The sequence below is a fragment of the Littorina saxatilis genome, linkage group LG12 (assembly GCF_037325665.1).
Source record: "Littorina saxatilis isolate snail1 linkage group LG12, US_GU_Lsax_2.0, whole genome shotgun sequence".
In the NCBI taxonomy this organism is placed as follows: Eukaryota; Metazoa; Mollusca; class Gastropoda; order Littorinimorpha; family Littorinidae; genus Littorina; species Littorina saxatilis.
The window spans coordinates 12,809,863-12,824,254 of record NC_090256.1 but is presented as its reverse complement, the minus strand read 5'-3'; the positions used below and the strand labels follow the sequence as shown (position 1 = coordinate 12,824,254).

General features: G+C 42.2%; 1 protein-coding gene across 1 annotated transcript in view; it reads left to right on the top strand.

Annotated features, from left to right (window-relative positions):
- Positions 1–13,961, top strand: part of LOC138981267 (asparagine synthetase [glutamine-hydrolyzing]-like) — a 33,519-nt gene extending 19,558 nt beyond the window's left edge. The window contains exons 5-10 of the mRNA XM_070354109.1: positions 83–175; positions 1,056–1,183; positions 1,845–1,971; positions 3,861–4,068; positions 5,935–6,172; positions 10,436–13,961. Coding sequence (XP_070210210.1) covers positions 83–175; positions 1,056–1,183; positions 1,845–1,971; positions 3,861–4,068; positions 5,935–6,172; positions 10,436–10,639 — 998 coding nt within the window. The 3' untranslated portion in view covers positions 10,640–13,961. The remainder of the gene's footprint in view (positions 1–82; positions 176–1,055; positions 1,184–1,844; positions 1,972–3,860; positions 4,069–5,934; positions 6,173–10,435) is intronic.
- The last annotated feature ends 431 nt before the right edge of the window (positions 13,962–14,392 follow it).

Below are 14,392 nucleotides of genomic sequence, written 5' to 3'. Positions count from 1 at the left end.
TCTGTATGTCTTTACAAATAAATGCTGGTGACACACAAGACTCATTTCATCATCTAGTAGCCTTTGTCTTGCATGGTTTCAGCCAACAACATGAAGGAAAACATCAGGACCCTGTTCGAAGCGGCGGTCAGTAAACGTCTGATGGCCGATAGGAGGGTTGGCTGTATGCTGTCCGGTGAGTGGCCAAGTGAATAATGTGTGTGTGTATATCTATCTGCTTCCTTTTTTTGTTGTTGTTGATGGCCATAGAAGTCCAATATTCTTTTTTTCTCAGGAAGAAGATTTCACATTTAAAAGTGTATTATTCAAGGTAGGTAAGCCGTGGAGAACAATCCAGAGTGCACCGATTTTATGGTTGTCTTTCCTACTCCGATTCTCTGTATTTATTACTCCTTTTTCAGTGTTTTCATGGAACTCTGACTGTCTGTCTGTCTGTCTGTCTGTATGTCTGTCTGTCTGTCTGTCTGTCTGTCTGTCTGTCTGTCTCCCTCTCTCTCTCTCTATGTGGCTCTTAAACGCTCTCCCTTCCTTCGGCACATCTGTTTCACAACGATGTCGTTGTCTATGCTTGCGTGCGTGCCTGTGTGTGTGTGTGTGTGTGTGTGTGTGTGTGTGTGTGTGTGTGTGTGTGTGTGTGTGTGTACGCGCGCGCGTGTAGGCGTGCGTATGTGTGCATGTGTGTGAGCGTGTGTGTGTGTGTGCGTAAACATGCGAGGGTGGTTGCATGAATGTTTATTGTACACAGACGCACAAACGCGCGCACACACATACACAGGCACATACATTCACACACGGGACACACACACACACAAACACGCTCTCACACACACACACTTACACACACACACACACACACACACACACACACACACACACACACACACACACACACACACACACACACACACACACACACACACACACACACACACACACACACACACACACGTCTTCTGATTTTGTTTATGTTTTCGTTTATTTCCGAGTTTTTTTGTCTGCTGCTGAAACTGCACGGTACAATGAATTTGTGTTTTCTTTGAACACACTGTTTGCAGGTGGTCTAGACTCCAGTGTGGTGGCCGCCTTGCTAGTGAAACAGTCCAAAGAGCTCGGCATTAAGTACCCCATTCAGAGCTTCGCCGTCGGCATGAAGAACAGCCCTGATCTGAAAGCAGCCAGAAAAGTAAGTAAGAATGTAGACAAAAAGGTTAAAGAGATACGATACCAACAAAGACATATTTCAAAACCCTATTCAGCTCTTCACTAGAGGCATGAAGAACAGCTCCGATCTCAAAGCTGCTAGGAAGGTAAGTGAAAGTTGAATGACATGAAAACCATGCCTGCAGCCCTGACCATAAAACAGTCAGAACAATACGTTAGGTTTGATGTAAAATGTTTAAAGAGATACGATACCAACAAAGACCCTTTTTTAAGAGAGCGGCATTTGTTACCCCAGTAAGAGCTTACCCCAGTAAGAGCTTCGCAATTGGCATGAACAGCCCTGATCTTAAAGCAGTTAGAAAGGTAAGGCTTATTGCGAGAATATTGACTAAAGAGATACGATACCAAACAAAGACGTTTTGCAAAGAGCATCACTTACGCTATTTAGAACTTCGACATCGGCATGAAAACCATGCAGCCATGACCTTAGCAGCAATAAAAGCGTGATGCTAACACTTTAAAGAAATAATAAAGGCATTAACATTTTTTTTATGAGCCTCGGCACGGCATCACTTACCCCATTCAGAGCTTTGCCAATGGCATGAAAAACTACCCTGGCCGCAGCTACAGAGTTCAAAACACACACGGATAAAAACTCTAACACATTCATTTTCTCGGCACAGGTGGCGAAACATTTGGGCACAGAACATCATGAAAAGATCTTCACTGCAGAGGAAGCTTTGGAGATCATTCCAGAGGTTATCGACAAGCTGGAGAGTTATGACATCACCACTGTCAGAGCCTCAGTAGGTGAGAACAAATAGAGCCGTACAATGGAACCTGTTAATAACGACCACACACAGGAACCAACAGAAAGTGATCCTTATAGAGCTGTTGGTCGGTATGGAGAGGTGGCTTGTACAGGAAAGAACCTCGTCCGAGTTTCATGGGAATGTTGTAATCGGAAGGTGGTCGTTATTAGGAGGTTGTCGTCAGGACAGGAGCGACTGTACTGTACTTCTGATGAAAGGACATTCTTTGGACGTACCGAACGCATCATTGCACGCAGGTGGTCTGTCACGACAAGTATTATCTGATCAAGGTAATAGGCTGCAGGGGTCCTGGAGATATCCTTTATTCAAATCTGGACTAGCTCTCATCGCATGGGCCTAACGTCGCAGGTGCTCGTGTTAACAACAGTTTGAAAACGACCAACAAATCACTTGCGAGTATGTGCCGGGCCGAGTGTGGGACGTTTCTTTAGCCGGGTACTGTTGATTCGAGTTAGCTGCTGGACGAGCTTGTGGCTTCTGATGACTATTGTACGAGTTTCACATGATGTAAGATAAAGACTTTGGAAAAATAAAGACAAAAACCATGTAGCCCAACATTTTGCGAAAGGCGCGGTCCTTCCTGCAAACAAATAAACAACTGATCTGAGATGGTGAGCCGATGGAATCATTTACACGGGAAGGACTGGACCTTTAAAAATCATTATTGTTGGTATTAAAATAAGAGAAGTCGTTGCAACAAGAACGGGCAATGAATGACGTTACTTTAGGGTCACCCCTACCTCACCCCTTGATACCCCCCCCCTAAGTTGCTAGGCCGTTGAATTCAGGTGTGTGTTCAATTGGATATATATGCTCTTATACCATATACCGCAACACGGTGGCCTAGTGGTAAGGCGTCCGCCCAGTGAGCGGGAGGTCATGGGTTCGAACCCCGGCCGGGTCATACCTAAGACTTTAAAATTGGCAATCTAGTGGCTGCTCCGCCTGGCGTCTGGCATTATGGGGTTAGTGCTAGGACTGGTTGGTCCGGTGTCAGAATAATGTGACTGGGTGAGACATGAAGCCTGTGGTGCGACTTCTGTCTTGTGTGTGGCGCACGTTAAATGTCAAAGCAGCACCGCTTTAAACAAACAAATAAACAAAATCGTATGCCATATCGAATCTGGTGGAAGATCTGAGGAGGTGTACATAGGAGAAGGAATGTACGGGATAGCGAGGTAAGTTTTAACACGTTTTACTGTAACCGTCTTCTTGCTCTTACCTCAGTTTATCCTACATACGTGAGATACACCCGTGAGATAATAATCGTTCAAATCACACGTGTGTATATCATGTAAATAAGGTCATGTCAAGCAAGTCTGGCAGGGACCTGTTTTTCCACTGCTTATGATGCCAAAGTCACCGAGACAAACGTCATTATAGAAACAAAAATTGCGCTCGCTAATTACCCTCGATGAATCTTTAGAACTAACACGTCACGCCACACTTTCAGAGTGACGTTTCTTTGCTTTGACGTAATAGATTGCACGAGGCTTTAGAAGAGATCGAGGTTGCAAAACAAGCGTCTTCAATTCAGTTTAGCTGCCTCGACTGCAGGACATTTTCAGTAAAATTCACGTAAGTACAGTATGTAGGATAAACAGAATACTACATGGCTTGCTGTGTCGTACCAGATTTACACTCGTTGCTTTTTCAAATAGTGCACAGCTCGCTTTCGCTCGCAGTTCAATATTTAAAAACACAACTCGTGTAAATCTGGTACGACACAGCAAGACATGTAGTATTCTCTATATATATGGCAAGACTCGCTGACGCTTGCATTTTTCATGATCCGCTAACTTCGACCCTACATTTTAGCATCCATTGAGACTCGGCGTGTAACCTCTACATATAAAATCTTGACAGGGATGTATCTGATCAGCAAGTACATCAGAAACAAGACGGACACGACAGTGGTGCTGTCCGGGGAAGGGGCGGACGAGCTGGCACAGGGCTACATCTACTTCCACAACGCCCCCAGTGCTGAGGAGGCTAACGAGGAGTCCAGACGTCTTCTGAAGGACCTCTACATGTACGACGTTCTGCGCGGGGACAGGACCACTGCCGGGCACGGGTGAGTGAATCTTGGGGAGTTTTTAGATATATGTTCACATGTACTAAATTAAAAAAACCAGATAGATCGCTAACGTTAATGTAACGTTTTGTTTTGTCAATAATTAAAGGGGGGGGGGGGGGGCTCTGAAGAACACTCCATCGTCCAGATTCACTGCGATTACGGCAACGCATATCTGTCTTTCTGTCCACCTTTTGTCCCCTCGCCGAGCCTGGGGATTCGCATGCCGCTTCTGAGCCACCAGTTCACCAAAGACAGCAACCTGTCCTTTACCCCGAAGGATCGCGGCACATTCAACCACCACCCGCCAGACTGACCAACAAAGATGTGTTTCCTTTCTTTCTGTCCCCAGCCTATGCCACCAGACGCACTAACGTGCCCAATACCATTCTACATTTTCTTTTTGACGAGGGTCGTGGTGTATGTGTGTATGTGTGTGTGTGTGTGTGTGTGTGTGTGTGTGTGTGTGTGTGTGTGTGTGTGTGTGTGTGTGTGTGTGTGTGTGTGTGTGTGTGTCTGTCTGTCTGTCTGTCTGTGCGTGTGTGTGTGTAGAGCGATTCAGAGTAAACTACTGGACCGATCTTTATGAAATTTTACATGAGAGTTCCTGGGTATGATATCCCCAGACGTTTTTTTCTTTTTTTCGATAAATGTCTTTTATGACGTCATATCCGGCTTTTTGTAAAAGTTGAGGCGGCACTGTCACACCTTCATTTTTCAAGCAAATTGATTGAAATTTTGGCCAAGCAATCTTCGACAAAGGCCAGACTTCGGTATTGCATTTCAGCATGGAGGCTTAAAAATTAATTAATGACTTTGGTCATTAAAAATCTGAAAATTGTAATTAAAATTATTTTTTTATAAAACGATCCAAAATTACTTTTATTTTATTCTTTATCATGTTCTGATTCCAAAAACATATAAGTATGTTATATTCGGATTAAATACAAGCTCTGAAAATTAAAAATATAAAAATTATGATTAAAATTAAATTTCCGAAATCGTTTTAAAAACAATTTCATCTTATTTCTTGTCGGTTCCTGATTCCAAAAACATATAGATATGATATGTTTGGATTAAAAACACACTCAGAAAATTAAAACCAAGAGAGGTACAGTAAAGCGTGCTATGCAGCACAGCGCAACCGCTACCGCGCGAAACAGGCTTGTCAGTTTCACTGCCTTTTGCACTAGCGGCGGACTACGGTCATTGTGAAAAAATGCAGTGCGTTCAGTTTCATTCTGTGCGTTCCACAGCTTGACTAAATGTAGTAATTTCGCCTTACGCAACTTGTTTTAAACTTTCAAAACATCGAATTGTACTGATCTTGTTTTCTTTCTTTTCCCGCAACCTGTTCCAGACCCATCAGCTGCTACCTTAGTAGCCAATAATTCAACTCCTAGCCACTCACCTGGCCAATGCCAATCTGACGGTTTTTTTTCTTTCTGACTGTCTTTTACCCCAGCCTGGAAGCTCGCGTGTCGTTCCAGGACCACCAGCTGCTACCTTTGTAGCCAATAATTCAACTCCTAGCTACCAGACTCACCTGGCCATTGCCAATCTAACGTTCTTTCTTTCTGACTGTCTTTTACCCCAGCCTAGAAGCTCGCGTGTCGTTCCAGGACCACCAGCTGCTACCTTTGTAGCCAATAATTCAACTCCTAGCTACCAGACTCACCTGGCCATTGCCAATCTAACGTTCTTTCTTTCTGACTGTCTTTTACCCCAGCCTAGAAGCTCGCGTGTCGTTCCAGGACCACCAGCTGCTACCTTTGTAGCCAATAATTCAACTTCTTGCCACTAGATTCACTTTCCCAATGCCAATCTAACGTTCCTTTTTTTCTTTCTTTCTTTCTCCCACCCCAGATTGGAGATTCGTGTGCCCTTCCTGGACCATCAGTTCACCAGCTACTATCTTTCCCTGCCCGCGGAGGACCGCCAGCCCAAGGAAGGCGTGGAGAAGTTCCTGCTGAGGTCTTCCTTTGACGACGGCAAGCTCCTGCCCAGGGACATCCTCTGGAGGCCCAAGGAAGCTTTCAGTGATGGCATCGCTTCTGCCGAGAAGTCCTGGTTTCAGATCGTGCAGGAACATTGTGACAAGAAGGTGTGTGTTTGTGTGTGTGTGTTTGGGGGGGGGGGGATGGGGGGTTGTGGGTGTGTGCGTGTGTGAGTGTGTGTGTGTGTGTGTGTGTGTGTGTGTGTGTGTGTGTGTGTGTGTGTTTGCGAATGTGTGTGTGTGTTTGTGTATGTGTGCGTGCGTGGATTGGATTGGATAAGATTTACAGTCCAGTGAGGTTACCCTCATGGAAATTCGGGCTGCTTTCTCCCCGGGGAAAGCGAGCTGCCATACATACGGCGCTACCCATATTTTTTTTCCTGCATGCGTGTATTCATGTTTCCTGAGACTTAATGCCGTGTGAGATATATAAATAAAGTTTACACACACACACACACACACACACACACACACACACACACACACACACACACACACACACACACACACACACACACACACACATATATAAAAAGACACACTGAGACAGGGAGACAGACATACAGACAAAGAGATAGAGACACAGACAGTGTGATGTCAGCAGATTATAATTAGTTGCCATGATTCAGCACTACTTTTGGGTAATAAAAAGGTTGTCTCACACTACACACTGCGTTCTTTGTTCTGTTTTCACAGTCTCGTTCAGATTAAGGGCTTTATTAGAGAGAGAATAAACTTGCAGTATAATATAACAATGTGATGATTCTAAATCTGATAATGCCGTAGCCGCCACTGATTTGCTCACGCACTAACAACATACTTAGGTGCAAAGTTTCTCATTAGGCCAGTTATTGCACAATCTGGATGGCCTTGAACATGTTTGTATTACCTCGATAATGACCATATGATGCGCTGAAACAACGATTTTGTAAAAAACACCGCGCGTATTTTTGACACCTCGTTTTTTCCCTCCGGGCGCTGAGGTTCCGTTCAATTATGAAAGAGTGAATGGGTGCTTTCACTTGAAAGTGAATAGATATTGGTTCATGTATCCGGTGTTAAATTTTTTGGCCGTTCGTTGGAATGTGTGATGGCTCAGAGAGAGAGAGAGAGAGAGAGAGAGAGAGAGAGAGAGAGAGAGAGAGAGAGAGAGAGAGAGAGAGAGAGAGAGAGAGAGAGAACTTTGAACTTTATTTATTTATCGAGGGTAACAGAATAAGCAATGTATACATGCTTTTTTTCATCCGGCCATCGCCCATAGAGGGTAACTCGATTAATAAAAAGAAGAAATAGAAGTTAAGTTAATTACAATACAATTTATATAATTAACATGTCAAACAATTAAAAAGACATTTCAAAATGCATTATGAAAATCAAACAATGATGAATATTATCACATAATTATTTACTTGTTTCCAAGAGAAACAGCATGTAGAGTTCCTTGAAGGAAGTTTCACTGAATTGCATTTTAATTACATCAGGAATGGAGTTCCACAATAAGGCGCCAGAATAAGAAAGACTTGATTTGTAAAGGTCAATTCTAGGGGTTGGGGTAATTAATTTGTTTAGTTTTCTTGAATTATTCAGTTTGAAATTTGAGGCAATGAATGTAGGTGCATTCCCTGACATAATTCTATGCATCATTGCACCTTTGTTATAGGTAAATCTTAATTTGATAGGAAGAATCTTTAATTTTGTATAATCAGACGTAGAGAGAGATTTTTTAAAAGAATTAATTTAACAGCTCGTCTATGTAAAGAGCACAAGTGTTTCAAAGTGTTTGCACTTGCAGAGTCCCACACTGTGGACGCATAATCAATAGTTGATTGAATATATGCCTGAAAAAACGTAGGTCTAGAAAGTGTTTAATTTTTGATAACTGATATATATATATTTTTTTCAGTATTTTCACAAAGTGTATCTAAATGTTTTGACCAAGACAGATTATTATCAATGGTTATTCCCAAGACTTTATGGTAACCGGCACGGTTGGCCTAGCGGTAAGGCGTCCGCCTCGTGATCGGGAGGTCGTGGGTTCGAACCCCGGCCGGGTCATACCTCAGACTTTAAAATTGGCAATCTAGTGGCTGCTCCGCCTGGCGTCTGGCATTATGGGGTTAGTGCTAGGACTGGTTGGTCCGGTGTCAGAATAATGTGACTGGGTGAGACATGAAGCCTGTGCTGCGACTTCTGTCTTGTGTGTGGCGCACGTTATATGTCAAAGCAGCACCGCCCTGATATGGCCCTTCGTGGTCGGCTGGGCGTTAAGCAAAAAAACAAACAAACAAAAGTTACATCTTGATGTTGTAGTTTAGGAAATTTTGATGATAGATTTTGTCGTTTTTTGTCTAGTGGTTAGAAGCATGCATTTAGTTTTATTTGGGTTCAGTGACATTTGGTTTAGTTCTGACCATTCCAGCAATCGATCAATGTTTTCTTGGAGGACTCTTGCTAGCTCACTTAGATCTTTGTGCCTAGAATGAATTGTAGTATCATCTGCAAATAGTTCACACATACATTTAACAAATAATGGTAGGTCATTAATATAGATAGAAAATAGTACAGGACCAAGAATAGAACCTTGTGGAACTCCAAACCTTACTGTTTGTTTACAAGAGTATGATTGATTCAGATACGTACTTTGCTGTCTGTCTGACAGGAAAGATTTTAGAATGTTAACGGAATCAGTTGCCAATCCAAAAATCTCAAGCTTTTTGATAAGGAGTTTATGGTCAATTAGGTCAAAAGCTTTTGCAAAGTCAACAAATAGAGCAGCACAGAATTGGTTATTATTAATGTTGTTTAGCCATTGGTCAACTAAGCTGATCAGCGCTGTTTGACATGAATGTTTTTGCCTAAAACCTGTTTGCTTATCATGTATTAATTTGTTGTTCTCAAAGTGCAAAAGAATATGCTTATTGATATGTTTTTCAAGAGGCTTTGAAAGGATTGATAGAATTGATATTGGTCTGTAATTTGAAGGATTTGTAGTATCTCCCGATTTAAAAAGAGGAATCACTTTAGCCTGTTTGAATTTACTAGGAAAACAGCATTGGTCGATACATATGTTATAAATGAAAGTCAATGTATCTGTGATTATTGGAGCTGCCATTTTTATAATTTGTGCATCAATCCCATCTATGTCACGTGTTCCGGTTTGTTTAAAATGATGTAGCTGAGAGTAAACATCTAGTATAGTCATTAGTTGCAATGCATGATGAACATGGATCTGTTTGGAATTGCAGTTTTCCTTTAAAAGTTTTAAATAATTTGATTCTGTCCGATCATAAGAAATCACTTTATCGGCAATTTTTCAGAAATGTTCATTAAGTGTATCTGCAGAAATATTAATAACTTGGGATGATTTATTTGCAATGTCTTTGTTTGTTAGTTGGTTAATTGCTTTCCAAATAGGTTTTGAATCTTGTTTAGATGTAATGAGGTTTTGAAAATATTGTTGTTTACGTTTTCGTTTCAGGGAGTTCACGTTATTTCTTTGTTGTTTGTACTCTCCAAAAAGAGAGAGAGAGAGAGAGAGAGAGAGAGAGAGAGAGAGAGAGAGAGAGAGAGAGAGAGAGAGAGAGAGAGAGAGAGAGAGAGAGAGAGAGAGAGAGAGAGAGAGAGAGAGAGAGAGAGAGAGAGATCATCATCAGCATCATCATCATCATCATCACCCCTCGCGGGTTAGGGGGAGTCCCATATTGGTTGGGACGAGAAAGAATTTACCCGATGCTCCCCAGCATGTCGTAAGAGGCGACTAACGGATTCTGTTTCTCCTTTTACCCTTGTTAAGTGTTTCTTGTATAGAATAATTTTTGTAAAGATTTTAGTCAAGCAGTATGTAAGAAATGTTAAGTCCTTTGTACTGGAAACTTGCATTCTCCCAGTAAGGTAATACATTGTACTACGTTGCAAGCCCCTGGAGCAAATTTTTGATTTGTGCTTTTGTGAACAAGAAACAATTGACAAGTGGCTCTATCCCATCTCCCCCCTTCCCCCGTCGCGATATAACCTTGGTGGTTGAAAACGACGTTGAACACCAAATAAAGAAATAAAGAAAGATCATCATCATCATCATCATCATCATCATCATCATCATCATCATCATCATCATCATCATCATCATCTTATTCATTATCATAGTCATCATCATATTCATTATCATATTCATATTCATCATGATTAAAATTGAAGAAACCACGAAGAAAGTAGAAAGAGAACGCTTTTGTTTTCATGTGTGTGTATTGAGAATTAACTGGCTGATTAATCGATTAATTGATTAATTGCGTAAGTGATTGATCGACCGTGAAATGATATATTAAATAATTGATTGTTTGACCGATCGATTTGTTCTTTCTCTTCTGTCCTCAGATCAATGACACAGAGCTGGAGGAGGCCATAAAGAAGTATCCGCACAACACGCCACGAACCAAGGAGGCTCTGTTCTACAGGAAGACGTTTGAGGAGAAGTTCCCCGAGAAGGGTCACTGGATCCCCTACATGTGGATGCCCAAGTGGGTTAGCACTGATGACCCTTCGGCCAGAACCCTCAAGCATTATAAGCAGTCGGCGTAGAAAGAGATTTCTAAAGCAAAATGTTTTGTTTTTGAGGTTGGGAGGAAAACGACCACAAACTCAGTACGCGGACAAAGGACTTTTTTTTTTTGACTGCCGGTGTAACACTCGATCTCTACGGAACGGTGCCCGAGAGGGACGAACTTGTATCATTAAAGGCTGCCATATACGTAGCGTTCATTAATTAATTTATATTGTTTACATGTGCCAATAATGTTATAAAACTGTGCCTAAGGGGATATAATAACGATTGGCTGTAGCCTTCGAACACAGACAACATTATTTCAGTTTTGCAAAGTGGTGTTGATAGTGTCGAATGTAAACAGAACAGTCTCAAAGTGAAAGTGGATGTTTTCCGGAAATTGCGAAGTTAACAAGAATACAGAAAAGCGCGCTTTCCTGCTTAGCACAATACGCTACCGCGCTAATCTGGCGTGTCAATATCACTACGTTTTGCTCGTGGAAGGTGAGCGATTTCCTTCACGCGGGGATTGACGAAGCTGTACTGTCTGTGTTGACGGTCTAAAAATAGCCCAAGTCCTGGAGAACTGTTGCTAAACATGGCAATAAAGAATTAATTATTTCTCGTAATTGGTAAGGACTTCAAACCTAAAACTTTGCAGGAAGCTTAATGTATACATCCCCGCAACGATGGGAAAAGCCCTGGAAGTAATTAAACTAATTAAATAGGACTATGTCAGCCTTTAAACAGGATGTTACACCAGCATACTAAGAAGAGGAACATGACCTCATCTTTTTTGTTGTTTTCTTGATTCTGTACTGAGTATGTGGTCGTTTTCTCAGCAACCTCTGTAATTGCGGTTGTACCCCGCCGTTAACGTGTTTGATCGGGTTTCATACCTAACATTTTGTCACGCCGTATTTTGCACCAAGCCTTGCAAGCTTGGTGTAAACGGCGAAACATGCAACTTGGTTCGAAAACCGGTGTAGCACGTCAACACTGTGTTTACTGCATTGTGGAATCTGTTGACGTCTCTGAGTCGAGTCTCATGTTTATGTAAGATCTTGGATGAATAGGATGTGTGAAGATGGTTGACAAAGAGATTATATGAAAGACAAGGTGTGGGTATATAGTTATGTACATTTCGATCACGAGTCTCATTTTTGATAACATTGTGTTTTATGTTGGTGTGTTTTGTAAGCTGACGGCTAAGCGACGAGGTGTAATTCAGTGCAGGATGTGAGAAGATGGTTGCAAAGAGATTACATGGAAGACATGGTGTGGGTCTATTACGATGATGAACATGTCATCTTTTGTTTCATTATATTCTTTGTCCGATGAATTTGCACGCTCACGCCTAAGCACAACGTCTCATACCGGCACGGTTGGCCTAGTGGTAAGGCGTCCGCCCCGTGATCGGGAGGTCGTGGGTTCGAACCCCGGCCGGGTCATACCTCAGACTTTAAAATTGGCAATCTAGTGGCTGCTCCGCCTGGCGTCTGGCATTATGGGTTTAGTGCTAGGACTGGTTGGTCCGGTGTCAGAATAATGTGACTGGGTGAGACATGAAGCCTGTGCTGCGACTTCTGTCTTGTGTGTGGCGCACTTTCTTTCTTTATTTGGTGTTTAACGTCGTTTTCAACCACGAAGGGTATATCGCGACGAGTGTGGCGCACGTTATATGTCAAAGCAGCACCGCCCTGATATGGCTCTTCGTGGTCGGCTGGGCGTTAAACAAACAAACAAACAAACAACGTCTCACAAGGGTTATTCGGGGTACCTGATGTGGAGATATTGTTACGCAGGATCTGGGTTACACGTGCTTTTGTACATAAAGGTTTTGGCATTTGATGATTATTGTAGGATTTTAAAACTGCATTTTAGATACCAAGCATTTGCATACAAACTTACACAAGCACAAATTCTGCTAATCTTTTGCGGCGGTGAGAGGTGCATTTTCACCTAGACTTACAAAAGTGCAATGTCTGCTAACTTCTTAGATATAGAGGTATCAAGCATTTACAACCGAACTTACAAAGGCAAAATCCTGCTAATTAACTCCTTAGAGTGAGAGCTATCAAGCATATGCAGCCAAACTTACAAAGGTGTAAAATCCGCTTAAAAATCAAAACAAAAGACAGTCCGCTGCGTTTATTGGTGTGAGGCTTATCCAGCGTCTACACCTAACGCACAAAAACACAAAGTCCGTTACATTTCGTATTGCAAGTGTTTTACACCCATACTTTAAAAAAAAAAGTCCGCCTCAGTACGCAAAGGAAAAATCACACATTCTGCAGCTTTCCCTTTCAAGAACAGAGTGTATTTTTGTTTTAGACAAAACGTGAAACTCTTTCTCTCAAAGGGAAGTTGTGGAAGCATAATACATCTCGGTGCACATTCATCCCACCCAATACCCCGCCCCTCCCATCTTCACCATCACAAAAATGTTGTCACGTCACACATTCTGGCGGACTTTAAGATCTTTTTATTTTTTTATGTTTAGGATGGAATGATGGCCGTAAAATAATGTTGGTCCTTTGTGTTAAATCACCCCAAAAATTGTATCGAATTTACTCCATCCGTAAACATTCGTTTTTCTATCACGAAACTGAAAAAGGGGAAGGTGGAGGGGGGGGGGGGGGGGTGACACAATCGCAGATCGCAATGCGCATTTCACAAGGTGGTGTTTTTTCCATTGCCTTGCGATACATTTTCATCTAACACAGGGGCGGGGACGTAGCTCAGTTGGTAGCGCGCTGGCTTTGTAGCCAGTTGGTCGCTATCAGCGTGGGTTCGATCCCCACGTTCGGCGAGAGATTTATTTCTCGGAGTCAACTTTGTGCAGACTCTCTTCGGTGTCCGAACACCCCCGTGTGCACACATGCGCACGAAAAAGATCCCACGTTCACAGCGAAAGTCTCAGGGCTTGGAAAACACGAAGACACGCATGCATCATCTCTCGTCTCCGATTATCATGATCGTATTTCGATACTTTGACGAGACAAACCCAATGCTGGTGTGTCGAAGAAGACAGCCACAGCGGGCTTGTTCGAATCAAAGTATCACACCATATCTTCAACGTATTACCAATACCTGTCCCAATATAGACCAGTTGGTCTAAGAGGACGTTAAACCCTAATAGTCAGTCAGTCAGTCATCTAACACAATTCTGAATACATAGAAATTGGGGTAGTGTGTACAATGGTTCGATGTTTGTTGACTAGCGTTGCTTTTGAAGAATCTCAGAACAGATTCTGACATCGCAGTAACAATGATCATGTTGATATGTTATTGGATTTGGGTTTGGATTGGTATTGGTTTGTTTCCGTTCAATAAAAGCCGGCATGAAGCTGAAATCTCTGTCCGTGGCTTTGTGTGTGTGTGTGTGTGTGTGTGTGTGTGTGTGTGTGTGTGTGTGTGTGTGTGTGTGTGTGTGTGTTATCTTAGAAATTAGCACGCTAAGTCCTATTTTGTTTGTTACTCATGTCCTTATCACTCCTTATGAAATTAAAGGCCCCTCCTGTTTTTGGAACCGCAGGAGCTTTCTAGTTTGCTGTTAGGTAGATTTTTGGTTCCTCTTTCCTGTCATGCTCTCTTTTTCTTCATGAATTCTTTTCTTTTTTCTGCCTTCTTGCTCATTCACCTGTATTTTTTCCAAAAATCTCTTCTCTTGCCGCTTGTCTCGCGATTCATGTATAGTTTAATCTGTTAGTGTTCTGATGTAAGTCCAGCAGTAGATAGGTTAAGCCTATTTTAACATACTGGAAACTGGTAATCTTCCAGTAGGTATT